Below are 21,962 nucleotides of genomic sequence, written 5' to 3' on the forward strand. Positions count from 1 at the left end.
TTTCTATACGGAGAAAATGTTACCTAGAATCACTGCAATTAACATCCATGCAACTAAGACTCTGTCTGCACAGGCCAGTGCTGCAGAGCCTCAGGTCATTTGGGTTTCAAAGTGACTGAGAGCTAGGGCAGGTTAGGTAGGATTGCTGCTTAGTCCTTCTGCAGCACAGACATTTCCACAGGGCTTTAATAGTGATAATGAGCTATGTGGGAAAATAACCCAATATGGTTTTTGCCTTGCAATAAAATAATGAGCATTCTCTGAGACTTGGGCAGTGTCACTGCTTTGGGACTATTGAAGTATTTCAGTGACTTACCCATAAATATTCTATTAGTGTTGTCAAGTGGCTACACCTTTCATTTGGGCTCTGTGAAGTGAGTTTGTTGATTTTGGTTTGACTACTGTTGTTCTCTGCAGTGCTTAGTGTTTGGTGAAGCATATAGATAAAGCAAGCTTTATAATTATATCACATTCTCCCTTATCCTTAAGATAGAAAGCATGCTAAGAGTGTCCCTAATGCATCAGGGGACCTGAGCTTTTCTAATGATTCCATTGAGTAAAGAAGAGTTGGGTAACTCATAAAGAATAGAGTTGATTTAGCCCATGTGTCTGGAGTCTGGTACATCATCAGACATTGGCTAGGGTCTGCTCAGGGCTTCTTGCTACAACATAGAGGGTGGAGGACATCACACAGAGACAGAACAAGTGAGTTGAGGACTCTCTTTCTCCTCTCAGATAGCCGCTGGCAGCATCCTGGGAGCCAGGTCCTAATGACCCTGTCTAATCTGCATTGCTTTTCGAAGGTTCCTCCCCCATGTACTAGGGACATATGACACAGCTATCGATGTGAACAAACAGCAGTTGTTGGGTTATCATCGAAGCTGGCATGCTTTGTTGCAATTTTATTAATGAAAATAAGGATTCTAAATTGCTGACCATTTTTGCTAGTTATGAAAATCTCCCTTTCAGTCCTAGATATAGAGGGCAAGGAGATGAGGGTGAATAGGGCCAACTAAAACTAAGCATGAATGAAAATGGTATAAGGAAGCCTATGTATGGTGATAAAAAACTGGATTAATTTTTTGCCTTAAAATCATACATATTAAAGTGTTTTTAATAATAAAAAGTTCAAACATACATTTCAAAATAGATGTTCCAGTGATCAAATTTCTGAATGTAAAATTTCAACCAAGTTCTTCTGTGTTTTTCTGCAGTGTTACCAAGGTTACTGCATGTTCATGCGCTGTGTAGGTAGGATGCCATAGAGACACATGATACTGTAGCTTACAGTTTCATTAGCAAGCAAGTGTATTAATTAAGACTTGAAACATCCCCTTCAAAGACTATGATAATGACAGCATAGAGGGGGACATAGAACAGAAGATAACTCCTCTCATTATGCCAGACTGTTATCTATAAAGAGCACCTTCAAACTAATTCTGTAACCATTGACAATTAAAGAAAACACAAGGACAGGACCCAGACTGACAAAAGTTCGATAGAATCATTTTGCAAAAGCAAACTTGTTCCACTGCTGGTCTTTTGTTAATTGGTGTCTCCTGAGTGTATAAAGTATTATTTAATAAGCATGTTATCTCTTGTTCTGTTGAGTACCGATTTTTTTCAAAGTGTTATTAATTGGAAGTGCAGTGCCTGATAAAGTCATACTCAGAGAAATTGGTTTATTCATCTCAACCTTGTTATTAATTTTTGAAATAGAATACTCAGCATGGGCACTGTGGTACACACACACACACACACACACACATTGTATATATGAAACATTGGTTGTCTCTGATTGGGTAGAGCCACAAGACAGTAAAACATTCTCAGCTACTTCCCATTCTCCCACTCAAGTCAGAACGTCACAGGAAATCCTCCGGGGCAGGGGGGTGGACGGCAGCTCTAAGCTGACAAATATACTCCATAAAGCCCACTCCAGTCTTTTCTGCAGCACTTCTAGCTGCTCTCTAAGTTATTATTTCTTTTCCTCTTTAGCATGTCACACCTCATTCCTGTCCAGGTCTGTGTTGTGCACTGTGGCTGCAACAGTGACAGGATCATCACTGGCCACTCTTGTGGGGGTTTTCTCTGTATGTCATCTTTTCTTAATTACAAGATTATCATTACAATCAAAACACCGACGTGAATTATTTGTTTGTCTTTGCATATACAAAGCCAGAATTCCAAAGCAAAAGCCAAACCCATCACTGAGCTCCTGTAACCTTTTGGTTGTGCCCACAGGCCCCTCTGGCTATCAGAATCACTACCCAGATGGCAGGCCAAGGGCCTATGAAGACACTCATAGGAACTACGATGTCTACACAGCAGGACTGAGCGAGGAGGAACAGCTGGAAAGAGCATTAAGAGCTAGCCTCAGGGACCGAGGTAAGAGCCTTGCGCCCTTTGGTTATTTTAAAACCAGCCTCGTGGCAAGGCGGTCTGAAAAAGGATGATTTGGATCAAATTAAGCCTTGAATAGTTTATAAAGAAAACAAAAAAGGGTTTATAGGTGAAAAACCTGTGCAGATTGTGATCTCAAAGAATGGGATGTGATGCTGTTGTCCCACAGCCTAAGCTCCTAAGGTGCCAGACTGGATGCATTGTTAAGTGTTCTTTTTATAGACCTGCTATGCTTTGTGCTTTAACATTGAAGTCAAGAAACTTTAAAAAAAAAAAAAAAAAGGCTTAAAGTCTTAAGTACATGAGAAAGGTTAACTTTGGAATTCATAACTGTAAAGTGGCACTCTGTCACCATGTACCAAAGTCTTGGCCATGAACCTCCCTGGAATCAAATGGACTCAGGTTTGAGCCTGACTGACTCAATCTGTCCAGGAGTGGAGCCTGGGATTTTGTAAGTTTTAACATGTTTTCCGGAAGATTCTTTCACAGACTGATATCTGAGAATCAATATACCCATTTTGCTCTCTTTGCTCTGGGTTTGGCTTAGGAAGTTGATTATAGGTATCTTCATTATTGCTAGTGTAAGTTACTAAGGAGCAGCCATTTACTTAGTAGCATGTATACAGGTCTTCTGATACTTCACAGAGGGTACTGTACAGGTACGGCGTGAACACAGAGGTAGAAGATGGGACACCACCTCCTGCATGAGTAATTATAACATCAAGGATCTGCCATGAAAAGCTTCACGGTATCTTATGCTACATACTGCACTGCACAAGTAACCATAATCTCAAGTACCCAGGGGAGGCTCAGCGAGTGCTGGGGGTAAGAGGACTGCGGAGTGTGCTTAGATCTTCACAGAGGCAGAGGCAGTGGGGTGCCAGGATTTGCAGAGATGTCAAAGACATTCTTCAAAGGTGCTTTGAGTGCTGTTGCAAACAGAGAACCAAGGGGTATGATGGCACCAGCCCTTGCTTCTGAACTGAGCACTGAGAAGCTGAGCCGGGGCTGAAGTCCTGTGGTTCAACAGCCTCAGTGAAATAGAACTGTGATGATTGATTAGTCGTCAACCTAAGAAGATTTGAAATCTCCATGGGACCTCTGTTTGTCTATGAAGGTATTCCCAGGAAATGTTAAACATCCCATTTACTGTTCTCCTGGGCTAGATAAATGGAGAAAGCAGGTTCAACACCAGAATCCCTCTCTTGAGACAGGGTCTCGGGTAGCCCAGGCTGGCTCTGAGCTCCTGATTCTTCTCCATCAAAGGCATGCACCACCCACCGTTCCTGACCAGGATTCATCCAGTTGTCTAAAACACAGTTAGGAAAACAACTCGGAGAGGAGCACTGTGCTGGACAGCAAGAGAAATAAACTTAAAATCTTCTTCTATACCAATTTTAAGTATTTTTTAATGATTCATTATCTCATTTGTAAAACATTTCTGGGAAAGTAAAATCATTTTAGTTTTCCAAGTTTGTTGTTGCTTTTCCTGCCAGACACTAATAAGATCAGCCTGGTGAGAAGACTCTGGGATTATTTTGAAGCCAAGGGTTTTGTTTCTGCATCTGTGTAAACCAGTCACTTGGTTTAGGTAGATATGACCTACACTTTGAGTACAGGCACCTTTGTGGTGTGTCTCCCAATGTGAGGCTGACGCAGGCACTCTCCTGCCCAGCCACTCTCATCAACTCACCCCTGTTTCTCCTTTCCCCATTCACTAGTAAGTGTATCCTATGAATTTAAAGTTTTTTCCTTCTTTCCAGTCTCAGAAAATCACAATAGCACCTGGTATTTGACCTTGGTCCTTCAGAGGGTCTGTCTAGATCTGAGATCCCTGTGACCTTGTTTGACATGCTGTTTAACAGTGAACGCATTCCAGACCAGGATACCAGTGAAATACATTGTTAGAAGATTGCTCTTTGAAAATCAAGTTGCACAGGGCAAGTCCTCCAAGCCTGGAGGCACACCAATCCTGAGCCTGTGCATACCCCTAGACACTCCCCTTACGCTGCCCTTAAGATCTTTGTCCTGTGGTTTCTCGGGGTCTTTTCCCAGCCATCTGCCATGGTGGATGGATGAAAGGCCTGAGCTAATGGGGTTAGCTCATTAAATAACTGCAATAAAGCCTCTTGCTGTTTGCATCAAAAAAATAAAAATAGAGGAAGATTTGGGTTTTAGCCTGAACACATAGTTTACTCAATTCCAAGCTAATTGAATGAAATACAAAAAATAAGTATTCAAAAAAGTAAATATAAATGGCAATATAGGTGAATGGTTATCTTTAGCTATCATCTGTTCTAAAGAGAAAAGCAATGAAAAAGTACAGAAGAGCAATAGATATTCATACAAAACATTGGACAGAGAATGTTATTAACAAATAAAGTACTCATGTATCATGGTAATTAACACCAACCTATGTAAATAAAAAAGAAAACAATTTGGACATATAATTAAAAAAACAAAAATAAGCTGTGTGTTCAGATACAATATACTGTGTATTAGCACCCAAATTTAATGGTGGTTATAGCACAGTTTCTACATACTACTGTCCATGGCTTCAGTTGTCTGATATGGAAGGCATGTGGGGAAGGGTCAAGCAGGAGTCTTGTGCTCACTTATTTCCTAAAGAGGAGTCTTTCTAAAGAGATAATAATCCAAAATTTGTATATCTACTAATTATGAAATAATTTCATAATTTATATCAAAGTTGAGTAGATTGAAATTTGTGCAGTAATCTGAATGAAGACTAAATCATTTATAGTTTTATTGTACCATAGGAACATTATATGCCTGTTAAAAGCAACACTATTGAAAAATATAGTGGTAAAAAGTCTGATTATGATAATATTAAATGAGAAAAGAAGGGTACAAAACCCTGTGTACCATATGGTCAGCATTTTATATAATAAAAAAAAAAAACAAGAATTTTCCCATAGGAAAAAAATTTAAAAAGTAATTGTAAAAGCCCTTTTAAAATATCTCCTATGTATCTTAGTAAAACAGTGATAAAGTATTTTAAGGAAAACAAAATTGAAATTAATATAAGCTGTCTATAAGAGCAGAATTTTTGCTGTTATCTGTTACTACTTCAGGAAGTCTCCTTGGATCAGTTTTCTGGAAATTAGTTCCATATGCTATTTAGAACATTCATTGAAAGGAAAATTCTGTGGTCAAGCAAGTTTGGAAAAAATTAATTTAATAAATTAGTTCCCTTGGAGCAGAACTAATTAAAATCATTAGTATACCATTGCCACGGTGGCTCTTTATCAGAATGTAGCTCGATGTTTTATCAGCCTTGAGGGAGTGTAGACTTTGCGGGTGAGTATATTTGGGCTAGAGAGAAGGCAGATGGGAGTGTTGTCTTGACTGAGGCCTGTAAAAGTGTTTTGCACACATCATGTTTCTTTACTTCGCAGTGTTATGGTGTCTCCCAAGAACAGAGGACATCTTGCTGCTTACACACAAAACTGTTACCACATCTAAGAAAATAAGCAATAATTCTCCAACATCAAACATGTAATCCAACCCAAAACTCACAAATTTTCTTTAAAAAAAAAAATAGCTTTTCGTGTGTGTGTGTGTGTGTGTGTGTGTGTGTGTGTGTGTGTGTGTGTGTAGGTCAGAAGGCAGCTTGTAGCAGTGGACTCTGTCCTTCCACCATGGCTTCAATGATAGAATGCAGCTTACCAGGTTTGGGTGATAGGCACTTTATCTGATGAGCCATTTTACCAGCCCTGTAGCCAGTTTTTTAAGTTTTAATGTTGTATTTGATTGTTTCCTTTTTGTGTAAAAATTGCACCCTATTTTTCCTGCATTTTTTCCAGAGACTGTATTACAGTTTCTATTTCTGTGTTAATAAACAGAAGCAACTTGGGGAGAAATGGGTTTCTTTCAACTTACAATCATAGTCCTTTGTCAAAGAGTATCAGGGCAGGAACCTGGAATTGTGATCTGAAGCAGAGGTCATTGAGGAGTGCTGCTTCCTGGCTTGTTTCTTGTGGCTTTCTTAACCTGCTTTCTTACAAAACCCAGGACAAGCAGCCCACAGTGAGCTGGGCCCTCCCACATCAATCAAGAAAATGCCCCCACAGGCTCTCCTGTAGGCCAGTTGGGTGGGAGTATTTCCTTAATTGAGGTTCCTTCTTCCTAAATAACTCTTAACATATATCAAATTGACATAAAAACCAGACAGCACAATTGGCAGTTTGTCAACTCCACACAAAAACACATCCGTCCCCAAGACTGGACATGTTAATATTAGTATCACATTATAAAACACTGTAACTTTTAAAAAGTCCATGGCCTTTAAAAAAAAAATCAAACAATTTAAAAGTTCAGCCTTTTTAAAATATCCAAAGTGTCTTTCACAGTTCCTCTAACATATCCAAAGTCTCTATAAAATTACAAATGCTCTCAACTGTGGGCTCCTGTAACATCAAAAGTAGGTTATAGAATTTCTTACTCCAAGGGAAGAACCAGGTCACAGTCTGGGACCCGCTCATAACCCTCTGGTCTCCAAAGGGCTCCACTTCCCCAGTGCTGCCATTTATAGCACACAACATGGGGTCTCACAGAATCAGACTGGCTTCACACCACAGGTGCTGCTGTCCTTGGTACCAGCATCTCCAAAGTTTTGGGTCTCCACTCCACACCAATAATGACTCCTGGGTTCTCTTCAAGAACTCTGTCCCTACCCTATGGTTCCATGCTAGGCCCTTTCAATACTACTGGGGTTTCTTTTTCTTTTTTTTTGTAATTTTTTTTATTAATTCAAATTAGGAACAAGCTTACTTCACATGTCAATCCCTCCTCCCTCTCCCTCCCCCTCTCCCTCCCCTCCCCTCAACCCTCCCACTAACCTCCCACCTGTCCCCCATCCCATCCACCCTCCACTCCCCAGGCTGGGTAGGGCCCTCAACGGGTGCTCCCCACAGTCCACCACATCTTCCTGGGCCGGGCCTAGGCCCTCCCCCATGTGTCCAGACCAAGATGTGGAATGGGCTCTCAAAGTCCCTTCTTACACCAGGGAAAAATACTAATCCACTACCAGGGGCCCCCTAGAGTGCAGAGGCCTCCTCTGATATGGTATCTCTCATCCTGCTCTCCTCTATTCTTCCCCTAACTCAACATTTCTGCTAATCCATTTTCTCCTGTCCCCTCCTCTTTTCCTTCTCTCATTCTGGCAGCTCCCTCTCCCCTACCCTCATGCTCCCAATTAGCTCAGGAGATCCTGCCCCTTCCCATTCTCAGGGGTCCACGAATTTTTCCCTTAGAGTCCTTCTTGTTTCCTAGTTTCTTTGGTGAAGAGGACTGTAGGCTGGTAATCCTTTGCTCTATGTCTAAAATTCATATATGAGTGAGTACATACCATGTTTGTCTTTTTGTGACTGGGTTACCTCACTCAGGATGGTTTCTTCTAGTTCCATCCATTTGCCTGCAAATTTCAAGATTCCATTGCTTTTTTCTGCTTAGTAGTACTCAGTGTATAAATGTACCACATTTTCTCTATCCGTTCTTCAGTTGAGGGGCGTCTAGGTTGCTTCCAGCACAAACAATGCTGCTGTGAACATGGTTGAACATATGTCCCTGTTGTATGAACGTGCATTATTTGGGTATATGCCCAAGAGAGGAATTGCTGGATCTTGAGGTAGACTGATGCTTATTTTTCTGAGCAACAGCCATACTGATTTCCAAAGTGGTCTTACAAGTTTGCACTCCCACCAGCAATGGAGGAGTGTTCCTTTTTCTCTCCATCCTCTCCAGCATAGATTGTCATTGGTATTTTTGATTTTAGCCATTCTGGCCATTGTAAGATAGTATCTCAGAGTTGTTTTGAGTTGCATTTCTCTGATGGCCAAGGATTTTGAGCACTTTCTTAAGTGTCTTTCAGCCATTTCAGATTCCTCTGTTGAGAATTCTCTATTTAGTTCTGCACCCCACTTTTTAATTTCATTGTTTGGTGTTTTGGTGGCTAGCTTCTTGAGTTTCTTGAATATTTGGAAATCAGCCCTCTGTCAGCTGTAGGGTTGGTGAAGATCTTTTCCCATTCTGTGGGCTGTTATTTTGTCTTAATGACTGTGTCCTTTGCCTTACAGAACCTTCTCAGTTTCAGGAGGTCCCATTTATTAATTACAGATCTCAATGTCTGTGCTACTGGTGTAATGTTCAGGAAGTGGTCTCCTATGCCTATTCGTTCAAGGGTATCTCCCACTTTCTCTTCTAGAAGATTCAGTGTGGCTGGATTTGTGGTGAGATCTTTGACCCATTTGCATTTAAGTTTTGTGCAAGGTGACAGATATGGATCTATCTGCAATCTTCTGCATGTCCGAATCCAGTTGTGCCAGCACCATTTGTTGAATATGCTATCTTTTTTCCATTGTATAGATTTAGCATCTTTGTCAAAAATAAGTTGTTTGTAGGTGTGTGGATTAATATCAGGGTTTTCAATTTGATTCCATTGGTCTATCTGTCTATTTTTGTGCCAATACCAAGCTGTTGTCAGGACTATGGCTCTATAATAGAGCTTGAAGTCAGGGATGGTGATGCCTCCAGAAGACCCTTTATTATACAGAGTTGTTTTGACTATCCTGGGTTTTTTTGTTTTTCCATATAAAGTTGAGTATTGTTCTTTCAAGGTCTGTGAAGAACTGTGTTGGGATTTTGATGGGGATTGCATTGAATTTGTAGATTACTTTTGGTAAGATTGCCATTTTTACTATGTTGATTCTACCTATCCAAGAGCATGGCAGGTATTTCCATTTTCTGGTATCTTCTTTAACTTCTTTCTTTAAAGACTCAAAGTTCTTACTATACAAGTCTTTCACTTTTTTGGTTAGAGTTACCCCAAGATATTTTATGTTGCTTATGGATATTGTGAAGGGTAATGTTTCTCTGATTTCTTTCTCATTGCATTTATCATCTGTATATAGTAGGGCTACTGATTCTTTGAGTTAATTTTGTATCCTGCTTCTTTGCTGTAGGTGTTTATCAGCTGTAGGAGTTCCCTAGTAGAGTTTTTTGGGTCACTTATGTAGACTGTCATATCATCTGCAAATAGTGAAAGTTTGACTCCTTCCTTTCCAATTTGTATCCCTTTGATCTCCTGTTCTTGTCTTATTGCTCCAGCTAGAACTTCAAGTACAATATTGAAAAGATATGGAGAGAATGGACAGCATTGTCTTGTTCCTGATTTTAGAAGAATCGCTTTGAGTTTTAGTTTGATGTTGGCTGTTGGTTTGGTGCGCATTGCTTTTATCATGTTTAGATATGTTCCTGTTATTCCTGTTCTCTCCAAGATCTTTATCATGAAGGGATGTTGGATTTTGTCAAAGGCTTTTTCAGCATCTAGTGAGATGATCATGTGTTTTTTTTTTTTTTTCAGTTTGTTTATATGGTGGATTACATTGATGGATTTTCGTATGTTGAACCATCCTTGCATCCCTGGGATGAAGCCTACTTGATCATAGTGGATGATTTTTCTGATGTGTTCTTGGATTCGATTCACCAATATTTTGTTGAATATTTTTGCATCGATGTTCATGAGGGATATTGGTCTGTAGTTCTCTTTTTTAGTTGTATCTTTGTGTGGCTTGGGTATCAAAGTGATTGTAGCCTCGTAAAAAGAGTTTGGCAATATCCCATCTGCTTCTATTGTGTGGAACAGTTTGAGGAGTACTGGAATTAGCTCTTGTTTGAATTTCTGGTAGAATTCTGCAGTGAAGCCATCTGGCCCTGGCCTTTTTTTGGTTGGGAGGCTTTTGATGACTGTTTCTATTTCATTATGGGTTATAGGTCAATTTAAACTGCTTATCTGTTCTTGGTTTAATTTTGGTAAGTCATATTTATCCCAAAAACTGTCCATTTCCTTTAGATTTTTTAATTTTGTGGAGTACAGGTTTTCAAAGTATGACCTGATGATCCTCTGGATTTCCTCAGTGTCCCTTTTTGTTTCTGATTTTCTTGATTAGCGTGCTCTCTCTTCGTCTTTTGTTAGTTTGGATAGAGGTTTGTCTATGTTGTTGATCTTCTCAAAGAATGAACTCTTTGTTTCATTGATTCTTTGTAATGTTTTCCTAGTTTCTACATTATTGATTTCAGCCCTCAGTTTGATTATTTCCTGGCGTCTACTCCTCCCTGGTGAGTTTGCTTCTTTTTGCTCTAATGCTTTCAGTTCTGTCAATTCTCTAGTGTGACTATTCTCCAGTTTCTTCATGTGGGCACTTAGTGCTATGAACTTTCCTCTTAGCATTGCTTTCAGAGTATCCCATAAGTTTGGGTATGTTGTGTCTACATTCTCATTAAATTCTAGGAAGTCTTTAATTTCTTCTTTTTTTTTCTTCCTCAACCCAGGAATGGTGCAATTGGGTGTTATTCAATTTCCACCAGTTTGTAGGTTTTCTGCAATTTGTATTGCTGTTGAATTCTAACTTTAAAGCATGGTGATCTGATAAGATACAGGGGGTTATTTCAATTCGTTTGTATCTGTGGAGGTTTGCTTTGTTGCCAACTATGTGGTCAATTTTAGAGAAGGTGCCATGTGGCGCTGAGAAGAAGGTATATTCTTTTGTGTTTGGATGGAATGTTCTATAGATGTCTGTTAAACCCAGTTGGGTCATAACTTCTGTTAGATCCTTTGTTTCTTTGTTAAGTTTCTGTCTGGTGGTCCTGTCTAGTGGTGAAAGCGGTGTGTTGAAGTCTCCTACTATAAGTATGTGTGGTTTTATGTGTGGTTAGAGCTTTAGTAATGTTTCTTTTACAAATGTCGGTGCATTTGTATTTGGGGCATAGATGTTCAGGATTGAGACTCCATCTTGATGGACTTTTCCTGTGATGAATATGAATTGCCCTTCTTCATCTCTTTTGATTGATTTTAGTTTAAAGTCTAATTTGTTAGAGATTAGGATTGCTACACCAGCTTGTTTCTTGGGCCCATTTGATTGGAAAATCCTTTCCTAACCCTTTACTCTGAGGTGTAGTGCCTGTCTTTGAAGTTGAGGTGTGTTTCTTGTATAGAGCAGAAGGACGGATTCTGTCTTCGTATCCATTCTGTTAGCCTGTATCTTTTTATAGGCAGGTTAAGACCATTGACGTTGAGGAATATTAATGTCCATTGATTGCTGGTTCTTGTTTGTTTGGATTTATTGGTGGTGTCATTGTGTGTGGATTTCACCCTCCTGTTTCTTTTTGTGTTTGGTAAACTTGGATTATCTATTGCATATGTTTTTGTGAGTGTAGTTATCTTCATTGGGTTGGAGTTTTCCTTCCAGAACTTTCTGTAGTGCTGGATTTGTGGGAATGTATTATTTAAGTCTGATTTTGTCATGGAATATCTTGTTTTCTCCATCTATAGGGATTGAAAGTTTGCTAGGTACAATAGTCTGCATTGGCATCCAGTTTCCCTTTGTATTTGTAGGATATCTATCCAGGACCTTCTGGCTTTCAAAGTTTCCATTGAGAAGTCAGGAGTGATTCTGATAGGTCTGCCTTTATATGTAACTTGGCCTTTTTCCTTTGCTGATCTTAATATTTTCTCTTTATTCTGTAGGTTTGGTGTTTTGATTATTATGTGTCCAGGGGACTTATTTTTGTGGTCCAGTCTGTTTGGTGTTCTGTAAGTTTCTTGTACTTTCATAGGCATATCCTTTTGTAGGTTGGGGAAGTTTTCTTGTATGATTTTGTTGAATATGTTTTCTGTACCTTTGAGCTGTTTTTCTTCACCTTCTTCTATACCTATTATTAGGTTCGGCCTTTTCACTGTGTCCCATATTTCCTGAACATTTTGTGTTAGGAATTTGTTGGACTTGAGATTTTCTTTGGTCAATGACTATATATCCTCTAGAGAGTCTTCAACAACTGAGATTCTCTCTTCCATCTCTTGACTTCTATTGGTTATACTCACATCTTTAATTCCTGATCATTAATCCAGCCTTTCTATTTCCAGCATCACCTCAATCTGTGTTTTCTCTATATTTTCTATTTCAGATTTCATGCCTTGAACTGTTTCGAGTGCTTCCTTCACTTGTTTGGTTGTTTTTTCTTGGCTTTCTTTAGATTCTTTAAGACATTTGTTTATTTTTTTGATTTTGTTGGTTTTCTTTTCCTCCACTTCATGTAATTTTTTCTTTGTTTTTTCTTCTATTTTTTAAGGGATTTTCTTGTTTCCTCTTTAAAGGTCTCTATCATCTTCCTAAGATAATTTTTGAGATTCATCTCTTCTTCATCCTGTTTTGGGCTTTTCAGATCTTGCTGGCATGGAGTCATATTCTGGTGGTGTCATATTGGTCTTTCTGTTTTTGAGTGTGTTCTTATTCAGTCTTCTTCCCATGTCTTCTTCCAGTGGGTGCAGGTGGGTTCTCTCTATCTCCTCTTGTCACCTGGTGGTGTGTGTGGGCCAAGACTTCATTGTCTGCAGCTCTGGATGGTCTTGCCTCTCCTCACTAGGTAAGGGTGAGGCTGGTGGAGGAAAGGGAAAGAAAGAGTGAGGTGTTTCCAGACTCAGGGGGCTCCTCCCTGCCTGGGCAGGGTCCACTCTTAGCAGGCCCAGGCCCAGAGAGATCCTGGGTGAATGGGAAGTTGGGTAGGAGTAGGACAGGAGCAGAGGGTACACTCACCTCAGTAGGGGTCAGGCCAGTGGACAATACTGAGGTTTCTGCTACAGCTGAGGCTGCACCTTCACCAAAGGCCTCATGCAGTGCCAAGTCTCAGCTGCTCTCCGTAAACCCCTTCAATCCTGCAGCTTCATGCCACCAAAATCAGTTACATGCTTACACATGACCAGATTTGGCTATCACCCTGACATGCAGCCTTGGCCCCCTCTGGACCACAGCTTCGGTGTGCTGGTCCTGGGAAGCACTTTGCAGAAGATTTTGTTCCGGTGATGCTGGTCTCTTCAGAATCACAGCTGATTCCGTAGCCACAGCTGACCAGTGTCAATTGTTCCAGCAAAGAACAGGTTTCACTTCAGTGGGTTTTAGTATCTTACTACTCACAGTTGATTCTTCAGCCCCCGCTGACCAGAACCACGGATTCTTACTTCAAAATATTGAACGATCCCAATAGCATATTAAAGGGACTCTCAGACTTCTCTCTGGAACCTCCATTGTCTGCTCTACTGTCAGCATTATCTTCTAGGTCCCCACAGAACAGCCCAATTCCCAGAGACAGAATTCAATAGCTTTTCCAACCCAGAGATCCAAAGTCATAATACAACCCTCCCCCAAAACATGGTCAAGTCAATCATAGCAATATCCTATGAACCTGGTACCAATTTCTGTCTTAGTTAGGGTTCCTGTTGCTGTGATAAAACACCATGAACAAAAGCAACTTGGGAATGAAGGGGTTTGTTTCAGCTTACAATTTCATATCATAGTCTGTCATCGAAGGAAGTCGGGGCAAGAACCTGGAGACAGGAACTTCTGCAGAGAGCGTAGAAGAGTGTTACTTATTGGCTTGCTTCTCAGGGCTTGCTCACCCTGCTTTCTCACCAGCAGGCCAGGGGTGACACCACCCATATTAAGCTAGTGTCACCCCCCCCGCATCAATAAACAATGAAGAAACACCCCCACAGTGTTGCCCAGGTCTGGGTATATTCTCAGTTCAGGTTCCCTCTTCCCAAATGAATATAGCTTGTATCAAGTTGGCATAAAACTCGGCAGCACAGATACCAGTCCCAGGAAACTGTAAGAGGTCTACATTTTATCTGGTTATTTCTTCCTGATACATTTGAGATGTCTCTTTATTCCGTGACTCCTACATGTCATCTCTTATGTCCAGACTTCATTAGATTCTGGCTAGCCAGTTTTAGCACAGATATGACATAGATACTGTTGTGTCCTTCACAGTAGTCATGAGGAGTTAGCTACACACTCTGAGGCCCATCCCTCTTCATTTGTCTCTAAGGTGATGGAACCTTCCTCTGGTTTCTTTTGTGTCAGTATGTGGTTCCCCCTCTGTCAGTGCCAGTGATTCTGGAATCTCTTGCTCGTCTACTCTTTAGCCTTTACCCCTCTCCTCGTGGTTTTCTCTGATTTCTTACAGCAGAATTTGAGGAGGTAAGCAAGTTCCCAAGTACCACTTTAGGCTTAGGGTTTGGTGGTTTCTCAACCTTTGCAGCTCTTGAATGTACTCAAGGAAAGGTACTGTTTGGATTGTCCAGCATTGTGTCTATTGTAGTGGCAGGAGCGCTGTTCTCAGCCCTTCTCAACATTCCACTGACGGTTTCCTCCTCTGGGGTTTGAGCCAGTCATCCTTAAGGATTTATTTTAGAGTCTTCTTATTACTCATATTTATTTTTCCTTTTTGACTGAAGTACTTTAGAAACAGTAGTTCCTAAGGCCATGGTGTGTATTTATTTCTCTTTGATTCATGGGATTTTACAGTAAGGAATGTTAGTTTAACAGTTACGTTTTGTTTTTGTTTTTTTTTAAAAAAAAAAAGAGCCAGCTAAGAGAAATTCATTGGGAGAAAGAATACCAAGCCCACACCAGTTAGTTTGAGAGTCTTCTTTGGTTAAATATATTGTAAAAGTAAGTTAAGGAATCAAGGTAGCAACTTTTCAACCTCAGAATTTTCTAATATTTCCAAATAGTCCCTGCCCATAATTACAAGTCCTAATTACAAGTGCATGCCAGGAATAACACCAAAGTAGCCTTTTTAGGAGAAATAAAGAGGTCTCTATTATTTCAAGTACTCACACATTCACTTTTAGCAGAAATCTTGTCTGGTTCTGTTGGCAGTCAGCACTTCCAGATGAGTCCAGGAGGCAGCTGATACCATAATAGTAGGAAAAGCTTGGAAAAGAGCCATCTCTTTATTTGAGTCAAGAGGCATTAGCGCACTGCAGTTTTTGTTCTCTCCCCTCCCCACTCCTTGTCTGATTTCTGCTCCTCTCCCCCTTGTTCTTCTTTAATAACCTGCCACCACGTCCACCTGGCACTGGGCACAAAGTCCTGTACTTTCCCACTTCTGTCTGCCAGCCTGGGGCCTGTGTCCTGATTAAATCTGGAGCTCCTTGCTGATGTGTGGGACAACATATGAATCTTCTGTTAGATTTCTGAAAAGCACATGCCCACATCCACACTGGCTGTGCTGTAAAGCTTGTGCAAAGTACACACACACACACACACACACACACACACACACACACACACACACACACCACTGTGCAAGACACAAAGACACACTATCGAAGCCTTGGCTTGAGAATGAAGCTGATTGTGCCATAAAGGAAAAGAAATAGGCTCCCAATTAATGTCTAGCACTTTTGCTGTTGATATCTTTGAGTCCTGTTTATAATAATCATGTATTCAAAGAGATCAGCTGAGGTATGCTTTAAATGAGAAGAGATTTGTTGTAATTAAATTTATCCTTTCTCTGTAGCAACATCAAAGCATGTAAAAGTAGTGTTTGTCTTGATTATTTTACTGTGTGGGAAAATGTAAGAAAAGTGGACTAAAATCACATTCAGTGTTTCTTTTTTCGGTAATATTTATTGTGCAAAATAGTTTTCATTGTGACATACTCCTGTGTGTACATAAGTACTTTGACTGTGTTAATTGTCCCCATTACTAAGTGCAGGTTTGTTACTTTTTTTTTTTTTTGGTAGCATTAGACTGGAGGAAGGTGTGGCTAGGAGGTGTGGTGGCACAGGGGGTACCTGACACAGTGGGGAGTGAAAGGTAGGTCTCCTGTTATCCACATGAAAGGCTTCAAGAAGGTAAACTCACACAACTCTGTAAGGAAGACCTGATTTGATAAATACACACATGAGACGGCTGTATCTTAGTTGCATGGTTTTGGGAACCTCCCTTGGCTTGCCGTGGTCATTGGCAGTTGGTGGTTTATAACATATGCAAATTCCAGCTGCTGCCTTGCTTGGCTGAGGAGCGTAGCAGCCACGACAGAGATGTATAGCTAATGCTAATTCTGTGTGACCACTTAGCCTTTCGTTCTTTCTTTTAGTAATTTGATGTGTTTTCCCTGAGGAAAACTTCTACATAATAATAAAAAAAAAAGTACCATCTGCCAGATTGTCTCAAAGCAATTTCAGTGCAGAACAACGGTTGCCTTAAATGATTGGCTCTTCCTCACTCCTCTGCATGTCAGGGGCATTCATTTTCAATGAATTAAGTTTTCTCTTTGAAACCATGTTTAGGTGTGAAATTGTCCATGTAAAGAAATAGAAGTATTGCACATAGCTGCTAATCTGTAAGCGTGGAATAGAGGAATCAGAATCTGTGTGGGTCCCTTCTGGAAAGTAGGATTCTAGTTAGGGCCACCATTAAAAAGTATTAGGATAGCTGTGAGGGGTAGAGTATAAACAATATGAACATTTTGGGGGAAATTGACATGAGAAGTTCTGTGTGATTAATTTGTAATTTTCCTGAGCCCACACTTACCCATGTATGGAAAGGCATCATTCGTATGCTAATGAGCATAGTTGACAATAATAATATAGCTGGAACTGTAATGAATTAGTTCCCCTTCCCCCTTCTCCTTCCACACAGAGACTACTCACTGGGCTGCCCAGTCAGTTTTCAGAATCACTGTTGCTATGGGTAGGGTCAGGGGAGGGAGAGGCAGTGTCTCTTATTCTGTTTCGATGCAGATCTTCACCCAAGCCCTCATACTGTCAGGGCCAATTGTGAAGCACTGTGGGCTGAACTTGTGAATTAGTCTTGGTCTTTACCATGAGGTAAGAATACTCCATACTTTGATGGGCAGCAGGAAAGTAATTGACCTATTAGAGAGGCAGTAGGTAGCCTTTGACTTAAGTGAAGTGATGGCTTTGCTTGCCAACCTGTGACATCTTCTGTTACAGCAATCATGAACTACTGTCTTAACCAACAGAACAAGGAGTAGAGCTAGGGGTTTACTAATACAGTTGTTTGGATTTTCCAGTGATTTATGCAAGTTTTTAAATCTTAGAAGGTACTGATATGTATATTTATTGTTTCATAAGGTAATTTGAGAAATTATTACTGGGCTGCCACAGAGTCTTGCCATGCCTCTAAAATGTATTCATTTAGAAAAGGAACTATCAGGTAGTGTGTTTAAATTGCCTATATCTTACGTTCTCATTGATCAAGAGATGTGGAGAAGTTTTCAGAGCTTTGTACTATAACTAAAATAACGACACAGAGCAAGTAGTAACCCCTTTTTTAGATTTCAGTATATATGCTCAATAGTTGATACTTTCAGCTGATAAAATTGTATTTTAATAGAAGTTTTCTGATTTCTTTACAAACATGGTAAGCATACATCAGAATGATGTATGGCATGTCTCAAGGGTATAGCTTAATATTTTATCCTCTAATTGAGTTGCAGTTTCTTTGGGTGTTAATAAAGAGCCATGCTGTTGATTATATTAAGCATGTAACTGCCACTCATGTATGGGGAGGTGGAGATACAGTATCACTATGATCCTTTGCTTAATTTATTGCTGTGCATATATCACAATGTCATTATACCCCATAAACTAATGAAGGCTGGGATCTGTTGACTTTTTATTTAAAACATAAAATGTTTACCTTATTTCTGAACAAAATGATGGAGAACAAAACAAGCAGTATCGTTTCAAACAGAACTGGAATGTTCTAGAATAGAAACTGACCTCAGAGGCAACTAGATCTGCCATGTTGGTGTTAAATGATGGAGAGACAGAGAAGCCAAAGGTTCAGTGTCCTCATGGTCTGTTTGTCTGATAATGATGGCGTGCATCCTGCTCACAGTTTCTGCCCCAGGGAGCAGGTGTGGAGAAAGTTGGGCTCCCTTGGCCCATGTAAGGTACCTCTCTGGAAGGTGCTAAATCGCACTTCTACTTTGTGAGCTGTTCAGCCTTTGCAAAGCTGCAGAGAGACTATGCTGGTGAAGTTCACCAGCACACTTGGACACATGCTGTGAGTTTTGTGCATGTTGGCCTTTGTCTCACATGTGAGTCAGCAACACTCCGCTCCTGTACTGGAAGAAGGCCCACCTCGCTTCACAGAGCCTCGGGGTGGGTGATGCTGAAGACATACAAGAGATGGTGGGCATCTAAGCTTATAGTCATAACCAGTTATGGCCTTTTCAGTTTGGGGTAGTGTGATTGTTATAATTCAAAAGTAATACATATTCACTGTGGACAAATACAGATAAGCAAAAAGATATTTAAAGTGTAACTGGGGAGACTGGGGAGATGGTTCAGTTGGTAAAATATGTGTTGTGCATGCATGCATTCACAGGCATTCAGAGAGAGAGAGAGAGAGAGAGAGAGAGAGAGAGAGAGAGAGAGAGAGAAAGTAATCTGTAACTCTACTGCCCAGGTAAAAACTACTTCACATTTGGAGTGTGTCCTTGGAACTACCTATAAGCATTCTGTTGAAGCTCTTCCAGGTTGTTAAGTATAGATAATGAATGCTGTTAGGAAGTCTCACATGCATGCATGTCCTGTGAAGTAAGTGTTTTCAGTTATCTTCATTATTTCAGATATTAAACAGAGGCACAAGAAAATTAAGTGACTTGCCAAGAAGGGTCACATTCTAAGTAGGAAATACCAGACTAGAAGACAGATGTCTCTATGTCTACATCTAGCTAGTCTGGAAAGAGGAACCATGCAGGCTGCTGCACAGCTGTGACTTGAAGCACAGATCAGCATCAGTGTCTGCCTCCTTCAGCACAGTCAGTCTGCAAAACTGTACCAGGGGGGCGTTCACTGTCTGCAGTCATATTGTGTATTGTCACCATCTTGGATTGAGAAAGCCAAAGGCCAGGCACTGTGTGTTGCCTCTGTGGACAACTCTTTGCTAATTAAAATGAATATGTTACATAGAGAGATGGTCGTGTGTCTTTGACTCTCACCCTTAATTCTTCCTGTGGACTAAATGTGGTTCACCCATGCCAATCGTGTTGAAGTTTGATTCCTGTTGTGACATGAAAGGAGGTGTGGCCCATAGGAGATGATTAGATTGTTAGAGAACTCTTACGCTTTCCAAGCAGGAGTGGATTCTTGCTCCTGTGTAACTGAATTAGTTCCCCCAGAAGCTGGGCTGCTGTACCGAATTCCCTTCCTGTCTGTACTCGTCCTCACGTGCCTGCCTGCCCTTCCTCCTGCCAGAGATGACGTTTTAGGGCTTGCAATGGAAAACACACTGAGATGTCTGCCCCTAGATATGTGGCTCAATTCTATTGTTCTGATAGTTTGAAGGTTTTGTTTTATTTTTAGGCAAAAATTCCTGATAAGAATTTTTTTTAAATCATGAAATAAATTATTTGTTCGGGGAAGGATTTACCTCCCTATATGGGAAGGCTGCAATTTACTACTGCATAGGACACTCTGTCAGGTCAGAAGCAAGATGGTAGGGTATTATTTATTTTTGTTCAAAATTGTTGGAATGAGCATTTGGAAATTCTTTATTTTTGAGGTCAGGTCTCACTATGTTTCTTAGCCTGATCTCAAGTGGTCCTACTATGCACTAAGATTATAGAAGTGATTCACAAAGCAAAGGAGTTGCCAACATGCTCTCATGAACCTCACATGAAGTGTGCCTTCAGATGGCGTTCTGTGTAACTGCCTCACAGAATCCTCACTTGGTAATTGCATGGGACCAAGGGTTCATGTGAGAATGTTTTCTCCATCTGCTCCAGCCTCTCCTGCAATCTCGGGCTCACTTGTGTGTTCTCCCACCTGCTGTGTGCGATTAATTGTGCTGTGCCATTGATGAGCAGAAACAAGAATCGTGTTATTGGTTTCTGTGTATTATAGAATCACAAAATCCACTTTCAGAGAGGTCTAGTTTCATCACACGACAGTCCTATTTCCTCTGTCCTTCGCTCCAAAGAGCCAGATGTGAGGGCTGTACTATATGCATTTGTAGATCTTCATCAAGCTCAGGTAGAGCACAACCATGCTATTTTAATACATTTTTGTGGTCTTATAAACCCAACATTCAAGAAGTTACTGAGATTAATATAAATATTAAGCTGCTTTAAATTATATTGTAATCATTTGCCTTAGAAAATCTTGCATGGCATAATGATGCAGCAACAGGAGATAGGTTAAATAAACCATCATATAGACTAATGCTGAGCCATTAAAAAGACAAAGAAGCAAATTCACAGTTTGTCTGGTGAGAAGCAGGGTACCCATGGTGTTCATAATAAAATTTTATCTGCTCCCATCAATATCATATTTAACAAAGTATCAGTTGACTTATGCTTTCTTGTTTGGCTTATTCCAGTTCTAAACCTTCTATCAATAATATAGAACATGTATAAAGAAAAAATGTTATTAAGATAAAGCCATGCATTACCAAACTATTAAATATTTTTGCCTCACTCTTCACAATCGGCATAAATGTGAGGAGGCTGTACTTATCCTTTTATCTGTAGCCTCTGCAGAGTGTTTGTGGTGAGTAGAACAATGGAGGAGATGAAGCCACATCCTAGCCAGATCTCTCCATCCTATTGTCATTCGTTGCTTTTTTGCGGGGGGGGGGGGGGGGGGGGGGGGGTTGGTATGGCTCCTTTTCCTTTTTGTTTGTTTTCCTTGGAGTCAGGATTTCACACTCTTACCCAGGCTATGTAGCCGAGGTTGATCTCACCTTTCCTGGTTACTACACTGATTTCTATTTCTTTCTTTTCTTTTTCCTACAAAAGCATTTATTAGTAAAATGCCTAAATTATAGGCCTATAGCTCAGTGATTTTTTTTCCCATGTGCGTGTCCATCAGCCTGACCTGTTCAAAGTACTTGCCATCACCGCTCACCCTGGCAGTGGTACATGGTAATGAGACAATGGTACATGGCTGTGCATGCTTATTAGAATGGCTAAAAGAAATGCCAAATGCCGCTGGAGATGCCAGGGAACTAGCACCGTCACACGTCACTAGTGGGTATACCAAGTAGTATGCCTGAAGCCTGGCCCCTTCTAATGAAGTTAGATAATGAGTAGCACATCGCCCAGAATCCTCATGCCTACGTATACTGAAGAGTTATGTAAGTCTGCACCAAGAATGATCTTGTGACTTTTGCAGAATAGCACCGAACTGGGTGAAAGCACATAATCGTTACTGAGGGTTCCGGAACACACTAGACATTGTTTTTAGGTTGTTGTAGTTCTGCACTGGACATTTCTGTTTACCTCACAGCATACAAAACTGTAGAGCTTCAGGAGTCTTCCTGAACATGTCCTTTTCCTATCTGTTCTGCTTCTTCTCAACGAATGGTCCTGTGGAGCTTAGAAGGCTAGGATGCTGAAGGAAGATGAGTCTTTTTTTTTTTTTTTTTTGCACTACACATTATGATTCTGTGTTACTAAGAAAACAGTAAGGGTAGACCGTTAACATTGTTAACATTGCTTCAATTGGAATTATTTCCAAACCAAGGCAAAAACCAAAAACACCAGTCAATGGTTTTGTTGTTGTAGTTTGTTTTCAGTTGACTATGAAAGAAGACTGCTTGCTTTCACCTAGTGTGATGCCGAAATAACCCGTAACTAACTGGTGGGCAGTAAGGGAAATAAAGTGTTTAGTAAGTATCTTCTAGAAGGAGAAGCATCTGCGTAGAACATCCACTGTCTTCATT

General features: G+C 40.4%; 1 protein-coding gene across 4 annotated transcripts in view; it reads left to right on the top strand.

Moving 5' to 3' along the window:
- The window catches only part of LOC100756292 (rhomboid-related protein 4), a 118,833-nt gene that overhangs the window by 60,987 nt on the left and 35,884 nt on the right, over positions 1 to 21,962 (top strand). For 3 of the 4 annotated variants that reach the window (XM_035441058.1, XM_035441060.1, XM_035441059.1), the window contains exons 6-7: positions 2,245 to 2,388; positions 16,007 to 16,079. In XM_035441058.1, coding sequence (XP_035296949.1) covers positions 2,245 to 2,388; positions 16,007 to 16,079 — 217 coding nt within the window. The remainder of the gene's footprint in view (positions 1 to 2,244; positions 2,389 to 16,006; positions 16,080 to 21,962) is intronic. The other variant, XM_035441061.1, reaches the window with a different exon arrangement.

This window comes from Cricetulus griseus, chromosome 2 (genome assembly GCF_003668045.3).
Source record: "Cricetulus griseus strain 17A/GY chromosome 2, alternate assembly CriGri-PICRH-1.0, whole genome shotgun sequence".
NCBI lineage: Eukaryota > Metazoa > Chordata > Mammalia > Rodentia > Cricetidae > Cricetulus > Cricetulus griseus.